We start from the raw sequence: 24038 nt of genomic DNA on the forward strand, positions 1-24038 counted from the left end.
TCCCGTCCCCCTGGAAGGCGCGGGGGCTGGTAAGTGCTTTCCGGGGCCGGGGCCGACCGCGGGAGCAGGGTCACTGCGCCCTGCCGGCCCCCTCCCTCCCTCCCTCGGCCTCTGCTCTCCCTAACCGCTTCTCCGTCCTGGGGGCGAGTACAGTACACCTGGGCCGGGCAGGGTGGGCAGGTGGGGTGTGCTTGGGACAAGGGGGGCGGGGTGTGAAGCTGGGTGCTAGACACAATCTAATAGGAAATAAAAAATAATATTCTGCACGTCAGAATGTTTGCTTTTTTTTTTTTATAATTTCATAGCTATTTTTTTCACAGTTTTAAAAAGTTTATATTTATATATATTTATATATATTTATCTTTATATATATAATTAAAAAGTGGACTCCATTTAAAGGCGTATGATACAGGGGCGAGGAGAGTCTCTTGGTACAATAAAACTGTACAGGTGACCCACTGCCGCCGCCCTCTGGGCTGGCCGAGGCCTGGGCAGGAGGGCCGGGTGTGGCCGGGACGAGGATGTCAGCACCATTGGGGTTGTCTGTAGTGTGAGGGGCTGGTCCAGGAGGAGGGGCCCTCAGGGCAGCCCCCCCACCCCCGCCTGGCACCTGGCTGTCTCGCCCCATCCAGGCCGTCCTGAGTGGGCAGAGGCCGGCCCCCCCACCCGCCGGTGCCCAGAGCAGGCCCGGCCCGATGGGTGAGGCTGGCGGGCATCGGGCCCCCCGCCCCCCGTCTCACGGCGGGAGGCTCGGAGTGGGCTCCGGGCCGAGGGGGGGGTCTGGCACGAGGAGCCGGGCCCACGAGCAGCGGGAACCCCGGAACGCGTGTCAGTTCGGTTCCCTGGAAACTCCCTCCCCGCCGAATCCCCGCCGGGCCTCGGACGGAGGCGCCTGGGGGTGGGGGGAGGGGGCTGGCCTGGCCAAGTGCTTACAAGGTGCTGGAGGGGAGCCCCTGAGGGGGGCCCGGCAGAGCCATACCCTGATAGCTGAGAGGAACCCCGTCTTGGGGGGCACCGAGGGGGTCGTGAAGGGGGCCGGAGATGTGTGCACATGTGCGCACACACGTGCATGCATACGGGCACACACATGTACACACTCACGCACGCCAGGGCATCCCAGGGCACACTTGCATGCACGCAGCCCCCGAGACGTGGCAGTGATGGCGAGGGGCCCCCGACGGGCCGGCCCGCGGGGTCCGAGGCAGCGGGCAGGGCGCGGGCGCTCAGCAGAGCACAGGCACGCCGTCGGTGGAGAAGATCATGCCGGTGGTGGGCTCGTAGGTGCCCGCGAGGTAGTACAGGCCCTCGCTGTCCTGGTACTTCTTGGTCTTGAGCATCTGCTCGTACTGCTCCAGGCCCACCACCAGGCACTTGTGCGACACGGTCTGCACGTCGTTCTCGTCCACGTGCGAGGACTGGTACAGGGCACGCTGCGGGCGTGGCAGGCGGGCTCAGGGCAGGTGGCCCGGGAAGACAGGGAAGACGCCCTCCACCCATCCAGGACCCACAGGATCAGGGAAAGCACCGAGGGCCAAGACAGAGAAAGACGCCCCCCCCAGGGAGGCGGAGAGACGGAGGCTAGGATTCCGAGACCAAGAGGGAGCCGGAGTGGGAGCCCTGAAGGATTAGGGCCCAGAAGCGACGGGGGAGACCGAGCGCGGCAAACATGGGGTTCAGGGTCGGATGTGGGGTGGGGGGGTCGGAGGCCCAGCCCCCACCGGGCTGCGTGCAGGTTTGAGGCGGCCCGCCCTCCAGCCCACATCCCCTACCTCCATGAAGTCCTTCCTCTGGCTGGAGGCCCGCAGCGCCGCGGGGAGGCCGCGGCCGGACTTCTGGTCCCAGTGCTGTGTGTGTGACAAACACAGGGCGGCGGTGAGCCCGGCCCCAGGCCCCAGAGCCGAGCACCCCGGCCTCAGCCTCAGGGCTTGTGGGGCCACTGCTCCCCGGCGTGACGCGCACGGCCCCGGCCTCACCTGGCCCTCGTGGAGGCGCTTGCCCGGGCTGGTCTCCTCGGGGTGGTAGAACCACTTGACGCGGACCACCATGTTGCTGCCCCAGGACTCCCACATGCTCTGGATGCGACCGATGTAGGGCAGGTTGGGGCGGCCGGCCGACAGGAACACGGCGCAGTCCCCGATGCGGATCATTTCCTTGCCGCGCACGATGGCCTTGTAGAACAGCTTGCGGGCCTTGCCCTTCATGCCGCGGCGCTGTGGGACACGCGTGTCAGGGAGGCCCGGGCCGGTCCCCAAACCCTGGGGCTCTGCAGAGGGTGGGGTGGGAGGGAGGAGGCCCCTTGCTTGCTCTAACTGGGGGGGACCCCTTCCCCTCTCCATGCTGGGTGTCCAAGAGGGGCTTTACCGACACCAAGGACCTCAGCTAAGAGGGACCTCCGGGACCGTCTGGGTGGCTCAGTCGGTTAAGCTCAAGTCACGATCTCCCCCCCATTAATGGGTTCGAGCCCCGCGTCGGGCTCTGTGCTGAGAGCTCAGAGCCTGGAGCCTGCTTCGGATTCTGTGACTCCCTCTCTGCCCCCCCCCCCCCAAAAAAAAAAACATTAAAAAAACAAAAAAACTTCGGGACCTGCACCTCCCCGTCCTGGAGTAGTGCAGGCACACGCCTGGCAGACCCGCACCTGCGGTCCACGCGGCTCGCGGTGGCCATGCCCTGGGCCCAGCAGCCCCCTGTGGACTGGCGGTTTCCAGACAGTGCCGGTGGGGGACAGGACAGGGAAGCCCAGGGGCTCGCAGCTTGGCCTCTGGACAGAGGGCATGGCTCCACCCCCCACAGCCGGCACACGCCATTCGGGCCCCGGGGCCCCGGGGCCACGGGGCACTTGCTGCACAGCCTCGTTCTACGTCCCCGCAGGCAGCGTGGGGCTGGGAGTCGGCCACCTAAGTGGCCGGAGGCGACGGAGTAGGGGACGTGGGCTGAGGGCCATCACGGGGACGGTGCCAGACCCCAGGGGAAGCCCCTGAAGTCCATCCGGGGCCCGCAGGAGCCAGCACCAGACTCGCATCTGCCAGGCCCATCGCGTGCTGGGCTTTTCTTAGTCACTCGACAAACATTTCCCGAAGCCCGCTCAGTGCCCCGGCCTGGGCCAGCATGGGGACAGACACGCGGGTTCCGAGGAGGGAAGAGACCGGTCATCAGGACCCCAAACCCATCAGAGCCCCGGGCAGCTCTGGGGCCTGTCACTGTCCCTAGGGCCAAACCTCCAGGATCCAGGCCTCTGCAAAGCTCTGCCCTCTGGTGACCCGGCACATCCTCTCTTCAAACCAAGATCTAAAATCACTTCGCCATTTTCACATCAGCTGCCAGATGACGCAAAGCCAATTTGCCCAAACAGGAGAAAACCACGTGCCAATTTCCAACTTTCTCCAACAAGCGCTTTTTCTACTTTTAATTCATTGGATCCCTGGTGGTGATGGATTTTCAGAGGTCCTTGTCACTGATTTCTGCTATGTCCCGTGAACTGCGCAAATGCTTTTCACTTTTCAGCTCAAGGCTGAAAATAAATTCGAGGTGAGGAGGACGGCTAAGGTTTCTACACCAACTCCTCCTTGGCCGCCGTGACATGCCCGGCACCCGCCGGTTACTCCCTTCTCACAGAGCCGCCTCACTCCACGTGGTCCCCCCGGGGGGCTGATCCCGCCCTTGCAGCGAGCACAGGACTCGGTGTGGACACCCCGAACGTCCTGCCCTCCCGCTGGTATTATGACTGGCTCAGAAGCGGGCTCGGCACACGAGCCAAGAGTGTTCTATCAGCTTTAGCTTGAACCCCTTGCAAAAAGATACTTCCTCTCTAGTGTCACTTCTGACCCGGGAGCCACTGAGGCTGCTTGCTGCCAGGAGGGAAGGGCTGTCTGAGCAGGAGACCAGCGCAAAGGCAGGAAAGGGAAACGGAAGCCTGGACCGTGGACCCACAGGGAGGTCTGAAGACGGCCCTTCAAACCCCTGGGCTCCAGCTGTACCTGAAGCCTGGAATTTTCTGTTAAAGTGGCCACTAAGCTCCGCCCTGTGCTCCGCCCGCTGCAGCAGTAAGAACCTCGGCATTACTAGTAAATCTGCAAGTGGCAGATGCTAAAATACGGAACGAGTCGGTCACGGTGGAGGCGAGACGGCAAGGATGTGCCGCCTTCAGCTCAGAAGCGGTCACTCCTCGATACATCCCAATAAAGCACCTGCTGGGATCAGAGCTCCAGGGGGCCTGGTCAGCAGAGTCGGGGAAGGTTCTACATGTTCAACTCTGCCGTCCCCGGCGGTGGCCCTGCTGAGAGAGGAGCTCTCATCCGGGGCCAGCGATCCAGGCGGGCTTAACTTCAGACAACCTATGCCCCGCGGCGTCAGAGACGCAGGCCGTCTGCCCCAGGTTCAAGTTAGTGCCTCAAAAGCAGGGACGCCCTCAGGAGAGTGGGTGCCGACTGCTTCCAGATGTCCTGCTCTGCACCCCCATTCTGAGGAGCCCTCTGGGGGACTCTCACTGCCCCTGGTGTCACTGGCACAGGGGGCCCCAAAAAACACCTACACGGAAACCCCCGAGCTGGGGTCTTCAGAGCTCCCCCCAATTTTTCCGGCCTCGTTGAACCCAGGGAGCTAACACAACACGAATACACCAGCAGCTTCCTGAGGTCCCGAGAGGTGCACGGTCAGACGCCCCCCCGAGCTCATCACTGTCGGCCCCCAATTCCCCACACCTGCCCTGGTGAGAAGCCTCTCTGGAGGGGGGGACGGACCCGGGGGCATCATGCCAAGCCCACCTCAGGTGTGGCCTCAGGGGGCCCGGGCCAGGGACACAGGCACCGCGGGCGAACCTGTGAGCCGTACCCGTGGACAAGGGGCACGGGGTGGACCGGTGACCACGGGGCTATTCCCCACCTGCACGCGGGAGCCTCACGGTGCCTGTGCGCGCGCACAGGTACGCGTGTGGTGCGCGGCCGCGGGTGCACACGGGTGAGCTGGCAGGGCTCCTTCTGGGGAACCGTCCTGTCTACAGAGGCGGCCACGGGACCCCACCAGAACCTTCTCCCTTTGGCTAGCTCGTGGGTGGGGGGGCACCCGAGCCAGCCAGGCAGGGGGACCGCCCCGGCCCTCCGCTGCCATCAGAGGGGAGCAAGTGCCTCTTGCCGGGGTCGCCACACGGTCAGCCCGAGGCCTGGAGCCGTTGTGCCGCTACACACGACGCCCCCGCCGAGACAGGCTGTGGGGCCACCGGGTTCTGAGACCCCCTGCGGGGCGACCGGGCGCCTGCCGGAGGGGCCGGCACCCGAGACAGAGGGCGGCGCCGCTCCGCGGAGGACCCGGCTTCGAGCCGGCAGAGGGGGCGGCGCTCGGGCGCCCCGAGACTCGGGGGACCCGGGTATGAGACGGGGTCCCCCGCCTCACCCCAACCCGCCCCGTGGGGGGCCCGGAGGAAGGGGGGGCACGCGGGGGGGCCGGCCCGCCGGAGAACACCACGTCCGGACCCTCCGCCCTCCGCTACCTGGGTGGGCTTGCCGAACCACTTCCAGAGCTGCCGGGCCGGCAGGAAGGCGGCGATCTTGGGCCGGTTCTCCACGGACGGCAGGCGCTGCCGCTTGGCCAGCTCCTTGGTGGTGGGGAGGTGGACGCCCTCCCTCTTCTTGGGTCGGCTCTTGGCCGTGGCCTGAGCCTTGGGCTGCAGAGGCTGCGCGGGCTGCGGCGGGGGGCGCCTGGGGCGGGGGCGCCGGGGCCTTCTTGCCCGGAGAGGGGGCAGAGGAGCGAGCCTTGCCCGCCTGCTTGGGCGCCTTGCCGGGCAGGGCTGGCGGCGCCGAGGGGCCGGCCGCGGCGGGAGGTGCCGCCTCGTCGTCTGAGCTGCAGGAGGAATCGTCCGTGGTGGAGGAGGAGGAGGAGGAGGACGAGGAGGACGAGGAAGATGAGGAGGAGGACGAGGACGAGGACGAGGACGAGGAGGAGGACGAGGACGAGGAGGAGGACGACGAGGACGAGGAGGAGGACGAGGAGGAAGAGGACGAGGACGAGGAGGAGGACGACGAGGACGAGGAGGAGGACGCCCTGGAGCTGGAGGCGCTACAGTTCCGGCCGCCGCCGCCGCCCTGGCCCTCCTCCTCCCCCTCGGTCTCTGAGCTGCTGCTGCTGCTGCCACTGTCGCTGCTGCTACCGCCGCTCTCCGACTCCTCGGCCCCGTCCTGCTCCGCCTGGCCCTTGTCCGGGCTCTTGGGCTCACCCGAGTCCTCGAACTCGAGCCCGGCCCCGGGCTCCTGGGCCAGGTCGCCGTCCCCGGACTTGGGCCGGGCGGCCTTGGGCTCGCCACTGCCTGTGGCCGGCGGGTAGCCGCCCAGGCCCAGGAGGCCCTTGGGCTCCTGCCAGCCCCCGGCTCCGGGGTCATCCCGCAGAAGCAGGGCCTCTTTGGCCTTCTTGCTTTTGGGCGACGTCACACCCTCGTGGTCCAGCTTGACGAGCGGCTCGGCCTCCTCCCCGGGCCTCCGGGTGCCCTTGGCGGCCGCCTCTTCCGCGGCCCGGGCCTTCTTGGGCTTGGGGCGGGTGGCGGGCATGGCGATGGGCATGGTGACGAGGGGGGTGGGGGCCAGGACCGCAGCGGGGGCCGGCAGCTCCCCAAAGGGCTCAGGAGCCGGGCAGCTGGTGAAGGTGGACGGGGCGGGGCTGGCCTGCGGGGCCGCCGGGCGAGCCTTGGGGGCTTTGGCTCGCTTGTCCGCGGGTTCTGGGGGGCTCTTCTTGGAGCCTGGGGTGCTGATGGGCTCCAGGGCCAACGGGGTACTGGGGACCTCCTCTGTCGGGCCCCCCTCTTCCAGGACGGCGGCTCTGTCTAGAAGAGAGAAGGAACAAGCTTACATGAGGTCAGGGCAGCAAGGGGCTTCCCGAGCCCAAAAGCCCGGTTTCTGCGCTGGCCCTGCTGCTTCCTCTGCGGTGACCGGGTGCTGGGCCTGGACGCTGCCCGCTCTGGGCGCAGGATGAGCGACTCTCACATCGCTGTCATCCCACGGGTGGTGACCCCCAAGTGGTCCTTGGCAGCCTCAGCTCTTAGCACCTGTCTCTGGATTCTGGTGTGAACAACTCGGCTGCCCAGGAGTCAGCTCTGCCCGAGGCAGATGAACGCTGACTCCCTGAGTCTCAGTGTCCCACTCTATCAAAGGGTCCGAGCGGCCCTGCAGCTGAGTTCCCACAGGGGGGGGGGGCACAGTCTCTGCGCGCAGACCCCACGGCATCCCGCGTCCACAGCAAGTCCCCCCCATGCCTGCACCTGCCCCTGTGCCTCGGCCGAGGCAGAGCTGGGGCTAACGTACCACTCTTGGCTTTGGTGCTGGGTTTCCGCCCACGCCCTCGTGCCTTGGTGCCCGGCTCCTCGGACCCTGGCGTGCCCCCGTCTTTGCTGTCCCCGGTGTCTTTGCTGGTCTTCCGGCTGCGGCGCTTGGCACTTGGCACCAGGAGGGCTGGGGATGGCTCCGCACCTGCGGGAGAGGGACACGGTGGCTCAGGCCTGGGTCTCTGCTCTCCCAGCCACCAGAGCCACATCCATCGCGGGGGACAGGGACCGGAAGGCCCTGCGGCTGAATCCGCTCGGCCTGCCTGGAGGGGCTGTGCAGCTGGAGAGGGGGACTCCCTCTGCAGGGACGCAGCTCAGGGGTCTGCAGGCACAAAAAGCTCCACAGGGGTCCCCGAATGGACTGGGTGGGAGTGAGCAAAGATCCACTCTCGTGGGTTCTATAACCCACTTGGAGGATGCTCAAAACCACAGACCCCCGGAGGTCCAAGTCCTGGCTCTGCCTCTAACTAGATGTAGGACCCCAGGAAGAGTCATTTCCCTCCTTGAGGCTGAGCTTCAGTATTGGTCAGTCACGGGGAATGGGATCTTTGGATGCTCAGGACAAAGCCAGGAACTCCGTGCTCTCGTGGACATGTGAAGCCTGGAACCATCGGGAACGGCGCCTGACCAGCCTCGACGGCCTGGACTGCGCGGGAACGCAGACCTGGGGAGCCCGGGAGCCCCTCCCCCAAGCCCACTGTGGGAGCCCCACCCGTGGCTCCTGCCATTTCCATCCCACCGGTGCAAACGGTTGCAACGGTGGCCAGAGCCCAGGGCTGGGCCCGCAGGGGAGCCGGTGTGGACATGGGGGTCACCCCTGCCAGGGCAACAGGACCGCCACTCACACTGGATCTTATAGTCGGGAGGCAGAAGGCGGATGTGGGAGAGGGGGATCCTCCCCGTGTCCCCGTCATCGAACTCCACTGTGATCAGGTCCCCGTCGTCCTCGAGGCCTAGCAAGCCTGTTGGCAGAGGGACAGGGTCAAGGACGCCAGCGGACCCCCGCTCTCCGGTGCCCACAAGGGCAAAAGGGGAGCAGAAACCAGCCGGGGAGCAGCTCCGGGCCTGGGATGTGTAGCGGCACGTATCCAGTGGTACAGAATGTGAGTCTTAGAGTCTCGTGGTCCAGCAGGAGCACTGGTGCCTGCCATTCCACCGAGCGTGTGTCCTGACTCGCTCCCAAGACCCTCCCGAGAGCACAGCGAAGCAAGAGCAGGGGCGGCAAGCCTGCAGGCCGGACCTGGTGGGTCAGTGGCCGACTGCGGGAGCGGGGCATTTCCCAGACCACCACCTGCACGGTGAAGGGCTTCCCCTGCTGCTGGGGGCCTGGGAGGGGGCCTGCTTCACAAGGGAGCCCTGCCAGGCTCGGGCCCAAGAGGCGCCAAGCGCCTCTGCAGGCAGGGGTCAGGGGACCCCAACAGCGGACAGGCTGAGGGTTTACGCCTGGGGCACGGGAGAGTTAGGTGGGTCCCCGAACCCCAAGGACTGTCTGCCGGCCGGTGGCAGGAAGCCACGGGTATGGGGACCAGGGGTCGCCACAAAACGTGCCTGTCGATGCACAGGCCTTCCAATCTGCTTAGTACAGACCACCTGACCCGAGAGGCCAGCCTCTCAACGAGACAGACACGGACCAGAGAGGTCAGGGGGCTGAAGAGCACAGAACCCCCGAAGAGACGGCAAGGGCAAGTCAGGAGAAAAGGGAGCTGCAGAAACCCAAACGTGGCAACAGTCCTTTTTCCGCGAAGTTTACGAAAAGAGAACACGGATACCAGCAAATGTGCTAAGAAACAAAATCGGATAAAAACAAGAAGACGGACACAAAAAGTTGGGGGGGGGAAAAACATGCAGAGAATAAGAAAAAACTCTAGGAATTTCTTACACGACAGCAGGAATTTCAAAACTTCGGTAGATGGAAGGGCCAGAAGGTCGGGGTTAGTTGAGGAAACCTCCCGAGAGGTTGAACAAAAAGGTGAAGAAACAGACGATAGGAATAAAGATAACAGACACTGCAGGCCAGCACACGGTCCCAGGGAGGGCGGCAGGGGACAGGGAGTGGCTCCTGGAGAGCCACACACGGAGTTTCCAGAACAAAGGAAATTTGCTTCACAAAGCCCTCAGGCCCCAAACACCCAGCAACACACACACAGAGACACTCAGAGACACATACACAGACACACATCAGACAGACACACACACACACACACATACACAGACACACACAAACACAGACACAGACACATAGACACACACAGCCGTGCATAGAGAGATGCACAAAAACAGACATACACAAAGACAGACGCACACATATTCACACATGTACAGACACACACAAACCCACATGAAATTCCAGATCTAGGAATAACGAGAACACCCTCAAAGTTTCCAGAGAGAAAGCAGGTCTCCTACAAAGATGGAGTTTTAACAATGACATCAAATTTAGACAACGTCGACAGCCAGATAAAAACGAAAGGCACAGTGACTTTGAAAATTATTTCCAACCTTGACTTTATCCCCAGCTCAACTATCTTTTAAGAACATGCCAAAATAAAGCGATCTCAAGCATGCATGTACTAGAGGGATTTACCTCCTAGGATCCTCTCTCAGAAAGCTACAGAAAGATTCTCCATGGAAACGAGGGAACGGAACAAGGAAGAGAAAGACGCGGATGAAACACAGGAGCTGGAGAAATGGAATTCTGAGTGACCCCCAGGGGACGGACCAAGAGTGACCCTGCCATGGTCTCTCTGGGGCAGGGGGGCGGGGGAGACTTCCTGCCCGGCATCCGTGTTCCACCTCCTGGGTGGGTGTGGATGTCGGGCCGCAGCGGGTACACTGTATCTGCCATCTGGCTGTTTGTCTGAAGAACGAACATCCAGAGCTCAGCTCTTGGAAATGTCAGTTTTGCACCGTGTGAGGATCTGTGGTTTCTGTCCAACACCTGCAGCTTCTGGGGCACCTGTTATTTATGTCAGCCTTGCTTCCCATCTCTTACTTGGCTAACAACACCCCGGTTTTCCTGGGGTGGCCACCGTCTCCTCTCCCGGGTCGCAAGTGGAATCAGAAAGCCAACCTCACTTGCCGGTGTCGGGAACGAGCACGTGACCCAGGCTCAAGGACGAGACTCACAGCAACCGACGAAATCCACGTGACCCAAGCCAGTTTCGGGGGCCCCGTCCTACGTGTCCCCGTGTGGGAAATGAGAGCAATTCCCCCGACGGCAGGATCTGTTAATCTGGCGCGACACCGTCCCCGAGGAGCTGGGTGTGAAGCCAGCGCAGCCGAGAGCGGACCGAGGGCCTGAGCGCCGGGCCGGCCCTGCCGGAAGCCACGCGAGGAAATGGGGGGATGAGGGGGAGGATCTGGGGGGGGGGGATGCCGAGGACGCCTCACCTCGGACCACGGTGCCCGGGTAGAGGCAGCGGTACTGCTGGCTCCAGTAGGCTGCGATCCTGGTCCCTTGTGGCAAGAAGCGCGTGGAGGCCGGCCTCACGTCGTTGATCTGCGAGGGCGAAGGGTTGAGCGCCAGGGGTGACCGGGAGCAGCCCGGCCCCCAACCGCCCGGCGGCCCCGCCTCCCCTGCCCCCCTCACCGCCTCCTGCAGCAGCTGCTCCAGACAGTAGATGTGGGGCCGGTTCCCACGCTCGCCCTCCACCACCACACGGTATCTGCAAGGCCACGGCAGGCGCGGTGTGAGCTGACGGAGACGGCGGCCCCTCCCGGAGGAACCCTGCTCCTCGACCACCGGCCCCAGCGGCGCCAGCTCTGCCTCCCAGACCGCTCGGACGGCACGTCAGAGCCTGGGGAGCCGCTGGCGTGCGGTCCGAACCTGGGGCGAGGCTCTCCCCTCCTGGGCCTCGGTTTCCTCATCCGTACAGCTAGGGGGTTCAGATCCAAGAGAGGCCGGCACAGACCGGCTGGCCACGCCCACTGGGGCCTCCCTCAGCGGGCACCGCCCTCCCGGGCACCGTTCGCCTGGTTCTAGGGAGAGGCAGTCGCGGCTCAGAGAAGCAAAGCAACCCGCCCATAGAGGCCCAGCAAGGCCCCCTGGACCCTGGACTGGGGGAGGGTCCGCAGGCTCTGAGGCCAGTGCCGCCCCCCGCCCAGGCCCCCACTCACATGTCTGGCGAGTGCACCGTCTGCACGTGCCCGGCATACAGCAGCTTATCATCCATGGGGATAAGCACACGTAAGCCGTCTTTCAGCTCGTCCTTGTCGATGACGCAGGAGCGCGGGGCTGCAGGGGGACACGCAGGGAGGCAGGGCTGGAGCCAGGGGGCAGCCGAGAGACCCTCCTTCGGCGCCCAGCGCCTCCCTTCCCCCAGGCCTGCCGGGTGGCAGGGATGCCCCCCTGCAGGGACATGTGGGGGGGGGGGGGGCCCGTGCGCAGCCCCTCCCTCCTGGCCCAGGCTCCTGCAGAGATCCCAGGCAGGTGTGAACCAAGTGTGATCGCCTACACAAGCCACCCCTCCGCCACCCAAAGACCGCCACCCTTGGGGCCTGGGCGTGAGGCCCCAGGTCGTCAGCCTGTCCACCGCTGCCTCTCCCACCAGACCTCCAGGACTTTCCACTGGTGTTTTCTCTTCCTGGAATGCCATGTGTCATGGTGGAAACCAATCCCCGCCTTGGCCAAACTTCAGGCCAGGCTCTCCGCATTCCTCACCTGTCCTCAGCTGAAAGCTGGTTCTCCCCCCCCGGCTTAGAGGCCACCCCGTCCGGAACCCCCACACCAGATGTTCCCCAGTTTTCCTTCTCCACACTGACCACACTGCTCTGGATTCCAGGGCTCCCTCCTCCTGCCCTGTAAGACCTTGAACCCGGCCCCACCCTGTCATGACCCACACAGCTCACTGGGTGGCCCGCTTGTTTCTTCATTCCTGCCTGCACGCACACCCCTGCCGCAGACTCACCGTGGGCAGAGTGGACACCCACCCCTTGTCGCTGAGTATGGCTGTGAGACTTCCTCCGGCCAATGGCACAAGGGTGGGAGTGATCAAATACTGATTCTGAATCTAGGCCTCCAGAGGTCTGGTCAGCTCCCACTTTCCCTCGTGAGCCTCTGGCAGTACGGCCCCAGGAAAAGCACGCCCCGGCTCACCCACAGGCCCAGGGGGTGAACGGCCCCGGAGTGGAGCTGACCCTGCGTCCGTGGACCTCCAGCTGTCCTGCTGTTGTGGGAACAAGCCCAGGCGAGGTCAGCCCGGCTGCCTTACAGACCACTGAGACCCATAATGGATACCTACTACCAGCTACCACTGGGTAACTCTTTGTTACACGGCAACAGCTGACTGATACACTCCCAATCAGGCGATTAACTTGCCCAGCCCTGCACATCCTCTTGTTCCACACCCGCCCCACCCAATTCACATCCTCAGTCTCTTCTCAGAGCTCCACACCCCTGGGTCCAGGTGCCAAGTGTATGTCATTTACCCGGATGTTCTCCAGGCACCCCAGACTCCAGCCAGCAAAGTGTGGCATGTGATCTCTCCCTGCTCCCCCTACACGCCCACCCCCACCACCACCACCCATACTCACTCGTTCTGGTCTGCTCACACAGCCCCTCTCTCCCTCGTGACGTGCTCAAACCCACCCCATCTCCCTCCGTGCTGCCCCTGCCACCATTGCTCACCGGATCCCCACAAGGGCCTCCCTACCTGGACTCCTGTCCCCCTCAGGGCCACCCCCAAGTCATTCTGTACAAAGCAGTCAGAAAGCACTTTTCAAAACCAGTCCGACTGTCCTCATCTACTTCCAGCCGCGGAGAGCTTCTTATTTTCATTAGGGCAAACTGTGACCACAGCCCAGAGATGGGGCCATCTGCCTCTCCCTCCTCCCCCACCCAGCTTACTAAACCAGAGCCAAGCCGGCCTCTCTCAGTTTACCACAGATACCATGCCCCCACCCAACCTCAGGGCCCCTGCACATGCCCACTCCCTGGGGTAGCTCAGCCCCTGCCCACTGCTTCCCCAGGGGGACCTCCAGCCACCCCCCCACCCGCTCTGGGCCTGAGCCGACAGGGCATCGAGGACACTTACCTGGAGTTAGTGGCCGCTCTGCAGCCCCACCACGTGGCAGGTGCTCATCCTCAGAGAAGCTCGAGTCCTGATTGGGCTCAAAGTCCTCCTCTGCAGCCATGCTCTCCATCAGCTTGCTCACGGCTCCCCCCTTCCCGCGGTTCTGGGGACAGAGCACAGCAGACCCACGGCTCGGGGCACGCCGTGCAAGTCCCGCTGCTTAGGACCCTCCCTGGAAACCCCGGAGTCTCGGTCAGGCTGCGGGGGCATCTGCCACGTGAGTGGTGCGGGGCCGAGGGGGTGGTGTCCGTGAGATCGGCAAGCAACCCGAGTGGCCAGGGCCTGCGTGGGCTGAGGCAGCACTTCCGGACACACATGGGGGGGGGGGGGGAGGGGGCGGAGCCTGGGGTCTCAGTCACTTGCATGTCCAGCTTCGCCTCAGGTCATGATCATGGCTTGTGGTTTCTAATCCCGCATGGGGCTCTGTGCTCACAGCTCAGAGCCTGGAGCCTGCTTCGGATGGTCTCCCCTCTCTCTGCCCCTCCCCCACTCATGCTCTGTCTCTCTCTCTCTCAAAAATAAACATTAAAAAAAAAAACAACAGCCTGCTGGGGACAAGGTGGTGTGGGGGGTGGGCACGCCCAGCATGCCCCATCTGGGAGGGACCTATGGGGACCTGGCTCCTGGGGCACCGCGAGCCTCACCTCCTTTTTCACCTCCTTCCCTTTGGCCTTGGCCTTGCTCCTCTTGGCGGTGGCCGGGGAGCTGGTGTGGGGCGCCCGGGCCTCTGGGGGCAGGGCGGGAACACGGGGCGGGGGCAGCGCCGCCCCTCCTGAGCTGGCCTCCTTCCCCTTCTTCTTCTGGGGGAGGAAGCAACAGAGGTGCCATCACAGGCCGTCCTCACCATCCCGGGAAAGGAACGAAACCCCTTCCCTCCCCTCCCCCAAGTACGTTTGTTTTTCATCGTTTCTTCATCTTAACTGCTTCATTATTACTATATGTTGCTTATTGTAAAAAAAAAAAAAAAAAAAATCACCAAAGTGCATATAGGTGCAACTTCCTCTCCAATGAATCCTGTCAAGTGCACAGCGCTAACTAGAGTCACTAGTGGCTGTGTGGTGTACCCTTCCAGAGCTTTCCAAAAGCACATACAACGGAGTAAATACACAGGCTATGAAGATACATTTGTGCACAAACGGTATTCTTTTTAACACAAATGGGAATTTGCCAAATGTCCTGCTTTGCACCTTTCCGTCCCGAGTACGTCTGATATAGAGACTGCTTAGCTTTGTTTTTAACAGCTGCTCAATGTGCAGCTGTGGGAGGGGGCGCCATTCATTCAACCGCCCCCCCACAACCCGGTGACGGATGCATCGGCTGCCTCCATTTTAACACGCTTCCAAATGAAGCCACAAAAAGCCAGGATGGTGCCGGGGTGGTCCCACAGGCACGTTCCTGGAAGAAGGCCGAAGACCCTTTCGGCTGCGGCGGGTCACTTGGGGCGTGCCTGAGTAACTGTGAGCTCAGCCCCGCCCACCCCAGCTCCAAGCCCCGCCCCCAGGGGGGCAAGGGGCCGCTCGCTGCCTATTGGTCCGCATTCAGCCACGCCCACCCCAGTCTGAGCCTCGCTGCTCCCTGCCCCCACCACAGGGCCGGGTGGAGGCTCCGCGGATTCTCTGCACTCAGCCCCGCCCCCCACGGTGGGGTGAAGGGGCCGCTACTCGTCCCCGCCAGCCTCGAAACCAGTCCGACCCCACGGCATGGCTTCGTTTATCAGAGCAAAGCACTGGAAACAACCGGTCTGTCCTGCGGCCTGTCAGGGAAACACTGGGGCATCTACAGATGCAGTTACAAGCTTTGCTACAGCTTCTGAGAGTCCTGCTCCAGGAAGAGGCAGGGGGCGCCGTGGCCAGGACAACAAAGTGGGGATACTTGGCGCCAGAAGGAAGCTCAGACTATAATCTCCGTGACCCAGGGGAGGTGGGCGGCAGGGGGCAAGGGGTAACTTTATGCTTTTTAAAAGACACATTCCTGAAACAAAACAACCAAGTCAAAGGACCGGAGGATGTGGGAAATTAAGAAATATATAAAAAAAAAAACACTGGACAAATGTTACCAAGACCACAGCGGAAGTCACAACTTCCTATCAGACAAGTGACATTCACAGCAAACAGCATTATAAGGGTCAAAACAGACAGTGTTACAGGGATAGAAGGTATTCAGTCTGGATCCCCATTTGGGAGAGGGAAAGACATATATGATTATATTTTCTTGTTTCTGATGCATCATGCCTTAATCCTGTTCACATTTCTGCAATCGGAAGGCATCCAGGGGGTCGAAGGAACAACCTTTCTCCACAAACACCTGCTGAAAACGGACAGCTCACTGAATGGCCTCTACCTTCGCAGCTGTGCACATGGGGCCAGCAGAGGACAGCAAGCAAAGTTCTGAGTGGACTTGTATCTGCTTCCTTTTCTGTATCTTCCAAGGCAGTGTTATAATCAGGTATCACTGAGACCTCTTTCTTTCCCACTGATGAGAGAGCCCTTTTCTGGGAAACTTATTATTATTTTAGTAAGAAAAGAACTCCAACAAGCTCTGTACCCAGAACAGACATGGTCACTGCCATGGTCATTATGGCAGAAAAATACCATCCTCAACCCAATCACCGCATGGTTGATGGCAGCGGAGAACGAAAACCAAGGGGTGGGTGCAGATGGAGGGATGTTATTCAGCCATTTAGAAATATTGATTAAAAAAAAAAAGTAAAATAAGGCTGATGGCAAGTGGGAATATCCAAGTCTAAAAAAGCAGGATACAAAAGCGGGTCTCAAAACACTATGAACAGTGGTTGCTCCTGTGGTGACTTCACTGGCATCTGATTTCTTTTGTTGGCAATTAGTCTCTCCTGTTCTAGTCTCTTACTGTGTCATCAGAAGGCTGGGATTGGGTGAGCCCCCGATCTTCTCCCCAGCAGAAGGTACCATATCTTGGCAAAGGGCCCAGGGGGCAGCGTGGCCCGGGGCGGGTGTTCAAAGCTTAGCTGGGACGCTCAGTAGCTGCCGTGACCTTGGGCAAGTTACAAGGCCACCTGTGCAGTTAACATGAGTAACCTACCTCGCAGGGTTTTGTGAGCACTCTGTTGGGACACAGTAAGAAATATCTACTTGGTCTCTGCCCCTGGTTCCTGACAAAGAGCTCCTGAACCCCTTGGAATTTCCTGGATCACAGGAGAGTCTTTTGTCCTAATGAGGCGACTGTGGGTAAGTCCCTAGCTGGCCTCGGAACGGGGGCGGCTCACGAGAAACACCAAGCCAGGAGAAGCCAGGAACTCTTGAGTTCCAATGTCCCCCATCCTCCGGGGCAGGGAGAGGGTCCAGAGATTGAGTTAATAACCGATCCTGCCAACGTGACGAAGCCTCCATAAAACCCTGAACGACGGGGTTTGGGGAGCTTCCAGGTCGGTGACGGTGCTGGAGAGGCGGCACACCGGGAAAGGGCATGGACGCCCACACCCTTGCCCCATCCCTTGCCCTGGGCATGTCTTCTATCCGGCTGTTGCTGAACCGTATCCTTTCTAGTAAACAGTAATAGTAAGTGAAGTGCCTCCCAGGGGTTCTGGGAGGCCCCCTGGCGAGTTACAGACCCTGAGAAGCAGGTCCTGGGAACCCCCAGTACACAGCTGGTGCGTCTGCCAGAAGCACAGGTGACAACCTAAACTTGGAACTGGCGCGCAGAGTGGGGGCCGGGCCCTCTGCCTGTGGGGTCTGTGCCAAGCCCGGGGAGTCGGGGCCAGAAGTGTCGTGAGTGGAGAAAAGGAGTTGTCCTTCACCAGTTGAAGTAGAGGTGCTCAAGGGGTGGGACCTGGCCTGGGCCCTGCCTCAGACCACCTGGTGTGATCACCATGAGCAGTACACACTATTCCAGCACCTTCCCTCCGAGGCCCGGAGAAACCTGAGAGGGCTTCAGCTGTGGGCAGACAGGTGGGCACCAATCACCGTGGACGACACCGGAAGACAGCCACTTCCTCACTAGCCCCGTCACCGGGAAATCAGTGCCAAGCCTCATCCCTCTTCTCGACTTCCTACATAGAACATCACCGGTATTTGAGAGATCATCCTCCATCGGGGACAGGGATGGGGAGGTCTGAATGCAACCAACCAAAGGGGGTGGCTTCCTAGCAGCCAGTGCAAGAAGGGTCTGACTGTCCTACGGTTCTTAGAAAGCAAGCATTTTAGGGGCGCCTGGGTGGCTCAGTCGGTTAAGTATCCAACTAAGGCTCAGGTCATGATCTCATGGATCATGGGATTAAGCTCCGCATCAGGGTCCATGCTGATAGCACGGAGCCTGCTTGGGATTCTTTCTCCTCTCTCTACCCCTCCCCAACCTGTGCGCACGCTCTCTCTCAAAACTGAATAGGGGCACCTGGGTGGCTCGGTCGGTTGAGCATCCAGCTTTGGCTCAGGTCACGATCTCATGGTTCATGAGTTCGAGCCTTGCGTCAGGCTCTGTGCTGACTCAGAGCTTGTTTCCTATTCTGTGTCTCCTTCTCTCCTGCCCCTCCTCTGCTCCCACTCTCTCTCTCTCTCTCTCTCTCTCAAAAATAAATAAACATTTAAAATTTTAAGGGGCTCCTGGGTGGCTGAGTCAGTTGAGTGGCCGACTTTGGCTTGGTCATGATCTCAAGGTTCATGGGTTCGAGCCCTGCATCAGGCTCGCTGAGGTCAGCCTGTAAGCGCAGAGCCAGCTTCAGATCCTCCGTTCCTCTCTCTCTGTCCCTCCCCTGCTTGTCACTTGTGTCCTCCCAAAAAATAAACGTTAAAAAAAAAAAAAAAGAAACAAATGGAGGTGTCCGGTGTTTTGATAACTGCACTCAGGGGTCCCTGCACCTCACTCACACGTGAGGACTGCGCCTGAGACGGGAAGTAAGAGCCGCTCTGAGGCCGGGTCTGAACGCCCGCTGCTGGCAGGGCTCCAGGGGCCCGTGGCTGGGAGGAGTCAGGCCCGCCTTCGGGGCCCCCTCCCGCTGCTCCCACCCCGGCACTGAGGGCCCTACCTTTCTGGGGTCCTTCCTGTCCTTGGCGCGGCCGGTGTCCTTTCGAGGGCTCAGCGGGCCACCCTTGCCGCAGCGGCTGGGCTTGGTGGCCGCGGGGGCCGCGCTGCTGGGCGCCGGAGCCGCGGCCGAGGCGTCGTGCAGGAAGATGCGCTCGCTGCGCCGCCTTGTCCACAGGTCGTCATCGCTGGCCTCGGGCCCCGCCTCGAAGCCAGGCTCCTTGGCGCCCCGTAGCCTGCGGGCCTTGCGCCCTTTCTCTGCCGCCAGCTTGGCCTTGTCGGGGCCGGCGGGGCCGGGGCCCCGGGCGCTGGGTGCGGGCGCGGCCAGGGAGGGGCCCGGCTCCCCCAGTCCCTTCTTGGGCCGCAGCAGCCCGGCAGGCGACCGCTTCCGCACCTTGACCTCACTCTCCGAGTCCGTGTACTCAAACTCCGTGCCTGGATGCGGACAAGGGCAGTGGCTGTGGACGGGAGCTCCTGGGACCCTTGCTTCCCACCCACCCAGATGCCCTGGCCACCAGCAGAACGCCACCGTCCCACCCTTCCTCCCTCGCTGCCCACGGGAGGCTTCTTGTATCCAGGAGAGGAACAGGGCCCAGAGGAGGAAGACTCACCTGCCACACACCTGTGAGTGGCAGGTCCTGCTGGCCCCGCTGCTGTCCCAAACCCCCCTTGGCTGCCCGGACTCAACTCCCTGGGAATGTGACAATCCCTGCCCGGGGCCCCCATGAGCTTCCCCACTGCCTCCTGCATGCCCGGTGGGAATCCCAGAAGCCAGGGCAGGCTGGGGAGGGCCCGAGGCCCCTCAAGGGCAGCAGGTCCACGGGAGGCATGCGGAAAGCCCGCGTGAAATCCCCAAGCCGGGTGGGGCCTCTCCTCTACTTCCTGGTGCCTCTTCTCAAGAGCTGGAAGGTCCCTGGCACCCGCTCCTCTTCTAGAGGGCAGGCCTCACCAAACTCAAAGCCCTGGGGCCCAGCTGCCTCCTGTCAGCCGAGGCTCTCCCTTCCAGCAGACACGAGGCCAGCCTTGATCCCAACCCTCGAGCCCCTGGGCTCCCTGAACACAGACCCTCTCCCCAACGCCCCGCTGTGCTCTGTCCCTTCCAACCTCCGGGCCTTTGCTGCTGCTGGTCCCTCTACCTGGGGCACCATTTCTCCCCTGACCTCGACCTGGAAATCCGCGGCCTCCTAGCGGAGAAGACACACGGAGCACCCGGGAAGATCCTCTGTCCACACCTCCATCACCGCAGGCACACACCCCACCGGAGGGGGCTCCCATCCATGTCTGTCTATCTGGTCCCGCCCTGTGCCCCGGAAGCAGATCCCCAGTTTTACTACCGCAGGCCTGACGACCCCTGGGAGGCCGACAGCCTGCCCACAAGGCCTCCTCGGGGAGGCCGGATCCCATCACCCAACAGATGCAGCCAGGCTGGGAGGGGGCACACTCCGTGGGAGGGACCCACTTGCAAAGCTTAATGATCCCATTAATTAAGCTTTTGTTAACGGACTTCCCACCACACAGGGAGGCAGCTGGGGGCTCTCATGGCTGATCAGGGTGCAGGCCATAAAAGGCTGGGGTTCTGCTGCCAGGTTTGACCCACCTGATGACAGCCCCCTGCAGAAAGCCGGAAGGAAACCCCCAGGCAGCGAAACGCTGCAGGTGAGCCGCGTAGGGAGCAGGGCCAGAGAACGGACAGAGCAGCGACGGGCAGCGGACACTTTCAAGCGTGGAGTAAGGTCGGCCCGGGGGACAAATACTCATGAGGCCAGTGGGGCAGCATGAGTGGTGCCCGGGACACAGGAAACGGGCTCTGTGAGGGGACAGGCCTGTCCTCGAGTGGGGACAGGCAGGAAGCCCAGAGAGAGGGGAGGACGTGCCGAGCCCTCACCGCCACACAGGGCCGCGGCAGGGAGCAGAGTCCATGTCTGTGATGCCCACCCAGTGTCCTGTGCTCCTGCCTCCGCCCCCAAGAAATACGGTAACAAGGGAGGAACAGACAACAAAAAGCACAGAAAAGATAAAACAGAAGGGTGAGACCCAAAGAGATTGCAAGTCAAAGGATGGAAAAGATAACCCATCCAAACACTAACCAAAAAGAGCTGAATAAGCATAAATATAAACATCAGACAAAACTGACCTTCCTTAAGACAAAACTTGTTACTAGAGACAAAGGATATATTTACATAATAAATGGTCAACTCACTAGGAAGATATAACAATTCACAAACACACATGAGCATAATCCAGAAACAGGTAAAAAAGATTATACGCTATGACCAAGGGGGATTTATTCCAGGAATACAAGGTTGGTTCGACGTGTAAGAAAATCAACGTGAGGGTGCCTGGGTGGCTCAGTCGGTTGAGCGTTTGACGCTTGGTTACGGCTCACGTCATGCTCTCACGGTTCACAGGTTCAAGCCCCATGACCAGCTCTGTGCTGACAGTGTGAAGCCTGCTTGGCAATCTGTCTCTCCCTCTATCCCTCTGTCCCCTCCCCTGCTCACTCACCCTCTCGCTCTCTCAAAAATAAATAAATATTTTCAAAAAATCAGTGTAATACACTGTAATAAAGGACAAAAACCACAGGAATACCTCCATAGACGCAGAAGAAGTAACTGACCAAACCTAACGCCCTTTCGTGATAAGATCACTCAAACTGGGAAAAGAAGGAAATTCCTTCCACCTGACAAAGACAGCCATAAAAAAGCCACCAGTAACATCATACCTAATGGTGGCAGAATGAATATTATCAACCCCTATGATCAGAAGACAAAGATACCTCCTCTTGCCACTACCGTTCAACATTGTACAGAATATTGTAGCCAAGGCAATTAGGCTACAAAAAGAAAGAAAAGGTATACCCATCTGCCGCTCTGTTTGCAGATGACATGATCCTGTATTATAGAAAACACTAAGGAATCTACTAAAAACCTATTAGAACGAACAAATGAGTCCAGCGAGGTCACAGGATACATTTCTATACACTGGCAGTGAACACTCCAAAAAGGAAAAGAATCCATTTACAATAGCATCAGAAAAACAAATACTTAAAACTGAGTTTAACAAAAGGAGTCCTAGAGTTGTACAGTGAAAAGTATGAAACGTCGTTGACAAAAATTAAAGACACAAATGAGTGGAAAGACATCCCATGTTCCTGGATTAAAAAACTTCCATTGTCAAGATGCCAGCACTCCCCGATTTAGCACCATTCCTAATCAGAATCCCAGGTGGCTTTTTTGCAGCAATTCACAAGCTAATCCCAAAATCCCTATGGAATGCAAAGGACTCTGAGGCACCAAGGCAATCCTGAAAAAGGAGAACAAATATGGAGGACTCCTACTTCCCAATTTCAAAGCTTCCTACAGTAATTCCTCCAGTAATCAAGACAGGATGCTACTGGGCTAAGAACAGACATAGGGATCAATGGACTAGAACTGAGGGTCCAGAAATAATCCTTCATATTTAGGTTCCGCTGATTTTTCACAAGGGCACCAAGAGTGTGCAATGGGAAAAGAACGGACTTCTCAACACATAGGATACTGGGCCAAATGGATCTTCACGTGCAAAGGCCCCTCCATCACTCCATACACAAAAAATCAACTCAAAATGGATCACACACCTAACTGTAAGTCACAAACCATAAAACTCTTCAGTGAAAACAGGACTAGATCTCTGTGACCTTGGGTTAGGCAATACTCGCTTGCATAAACGCCCGAAGTGCAAGTGATCTCTCCGGACTTCGTGCAAATTGGAAACGGTTATTTCAAACAACCCAAGAGAATAAACAGACAACTTACAGAATGGGAGAAAACACTTGCGAAGCACAGAGTTACAGCCAGAATGTACAAAGAGCTCGTAACAACAAAATGACAACCCAATTAAGAAATAGGGATTTAAATAGGCACCTCTCCAGACATACGGACGGCTGAGCAACATGAAAGGCTGCTCACCGTCATCGGGAGAAATGCACATCGAAACCACAAAACAACGTAATGACAAGAAGGGGGATGTGAAGAAACCGGAACTCTCACAGGCTGTTGGTGGGAATATAAAATGGTGAGACCACTTTCGAAAACGGTTTGGCAGGTCCTCAAAAGGTTAAACATTAAGTTACCAAATAACCCAGTGATTTGACCCTTAGATTTGGAGCCAGAACAGGGGCGCCTGGGTGGCTCAGTTGGTTAAGCATCCGACTTCAGCTCGGGTCATGATCTCACGGTGTGTGAGTTCGAGCCCCAGGTCAGGCTCTGTGCTGACAGCTCGGAGCCTGGAGCCTGCCTCGGGTTCTGTGTCCCCTCTCTCTCTGACCCTCCCTCTCCCCCCCTCTCAAAAATGAATAAACATTGAAAAAAAAATGTAGCCAGAACTGAAAACATGTCCACACAAAAACATGTACATAAATATTCAGAGCTGCATTATTCATGATAGCCCCCAAACAGAAACAAAAACAAAAGAGTAGAAACAAAATGTGGTATACTCATAAAATGGAGTATTATTTAGACATAAAAAGGTCTGAAGTCACATAAGAAGAAACAGGTCTTTATGAAGGGTCTTTATCTATTAAAGGAGTTGAATCAACAATTAATGACCTTCTAAAACAGAAAATGCCAAGCCCGAATGTGGTCACTGTTGAATTCAACGAAACATTTAAGGAAGAAATTATACCAATTCTCTACTATCTCTTCCAGAGGACAGAGGCAGAAGGGATACTTCCTAACTCATTCTACGAGGCCAGAATTATCCTAATACCAAAACCAGACAGAGAAAACTACACATCAATATCTCCCATAAACATAAATGCGAAATATCAACAAAATATTAGCAAATCAAATCCAGCAATGTATGAAAAAAATTATACGCCACAATCAAGTGAGATTTATCCCAGGTATGCAGGGCTTGTTCAACATTCAGAAATCAAAAACAATTAATGTAGTCCATCACATCAACAGGCTAAAGAAAAATCTCATGATATTAACAGATGCAGGAAAAGCATGTGACAAAATTCAACATACATTCATCATAAAAACTCTCAGTAAAGTAAGCACAGAGGAGAACTTCCTCAACATCTACAAAAACCTTACAGCTAGCATCATATTTACGGGTAAGAAACTATAGAGGCATGGGGCGCCTGGGTGGCTCAGTCGGTCCGACTTCAGCTCAGGTCACGATCTCGCGGTCTGTGAGTTCGAGCCCCGCGTTGGGCTCTGGGCTGATGGCTCAGAGCCTGGGGCCTGCTTCTGATTCTGTGTCTCCCTCTCTCTCTGCTCCTCCCCCATTCATGCTCTGTCTCTCTCTCTGTCTCGAAAATAAATAAATGTTAAAAAAAAAAAATTAAAAAAAAAAAAAAGAAACTATAGAGGCTTTTCCACTACGATCAGGAACAAGGCAAGGTTGTCCCCTCTCACCACTCCTTTTCAAGATCATAGAAGTCCTTGCTAATGCAATTAAAAAAAAAAAAAAAAGGTATATTGATTGGGAAAGAAGAAATAGAACTATCTTTGTTCACGGATGCCATGAGTGAGTATCTATGTAGAAAATCTGAAAGAATAAATCCAAAAAATCTCCTGGAATTAATAAGCAATCATAGCAAGGCTGCATTTTACAATCTTCACATACCAAAGTCCATCACTTTCCTACATACTAGCAATGAACAAGTGGAATTTGAAATTTAAGAC

The 24038-nt window shown here is 58.9% G+C and overlaps 1 protein-coding gene across 1 annotated transcript in view; it reads right to left on the reverse strand.

Moving 5' to 3' along the window:
• Window positions 1-307: 307 nt before the first annotated feature.
• The window catches only part of TNRC18 (trinucleotide repeat containing 18), an 86046-nt gene continuing 62315 nt past the window's right edge, over window positions 308-24038 (reverse strand). The window contains 13 exon segments of the mRNA XM_042922366.1: window positions 308-1430; window positions 1770-1844; window positions 1974-2210; window positions 5483-5686; window positions 5688-6805; window positions 7284-7448; window positions 8149-8265; window positions 10694-10802; window positions 10893-10968; window positions 11420-11537; window positions 13336-13477; window positions 14019-14174; window positions 18371-18801. Coding sequence (XP_042778300.1) covers window positions 1224-1430; window positions 1770-1844; window positions 1974-2210; window positions 5483-5686; window positions 5688-6805; window positions 7284-7448; window positions 8149-8265; window positions 10694-10802; window positions 10893-10968; window positions 11420-11537; window positions 13336-13477; window positions 14019-14174; window positions 18371-18801 — 3155 coding nt within the window. The 3' untranslated portion in view covers window positions 308-1223.

This window comes from Panthera leo, chromosome E3, assembly GCF_018350215.1.
Source record: "Panthera leo isolate Ple1 chromosome E3, P.leo_Ple1_pat1.1, whole genome shotgun sequence".
NCBI lineage: Eukaryota > Metazoa > Chordata > Mammalia > Carnivora > Felidae > Panthera > Panthera leo.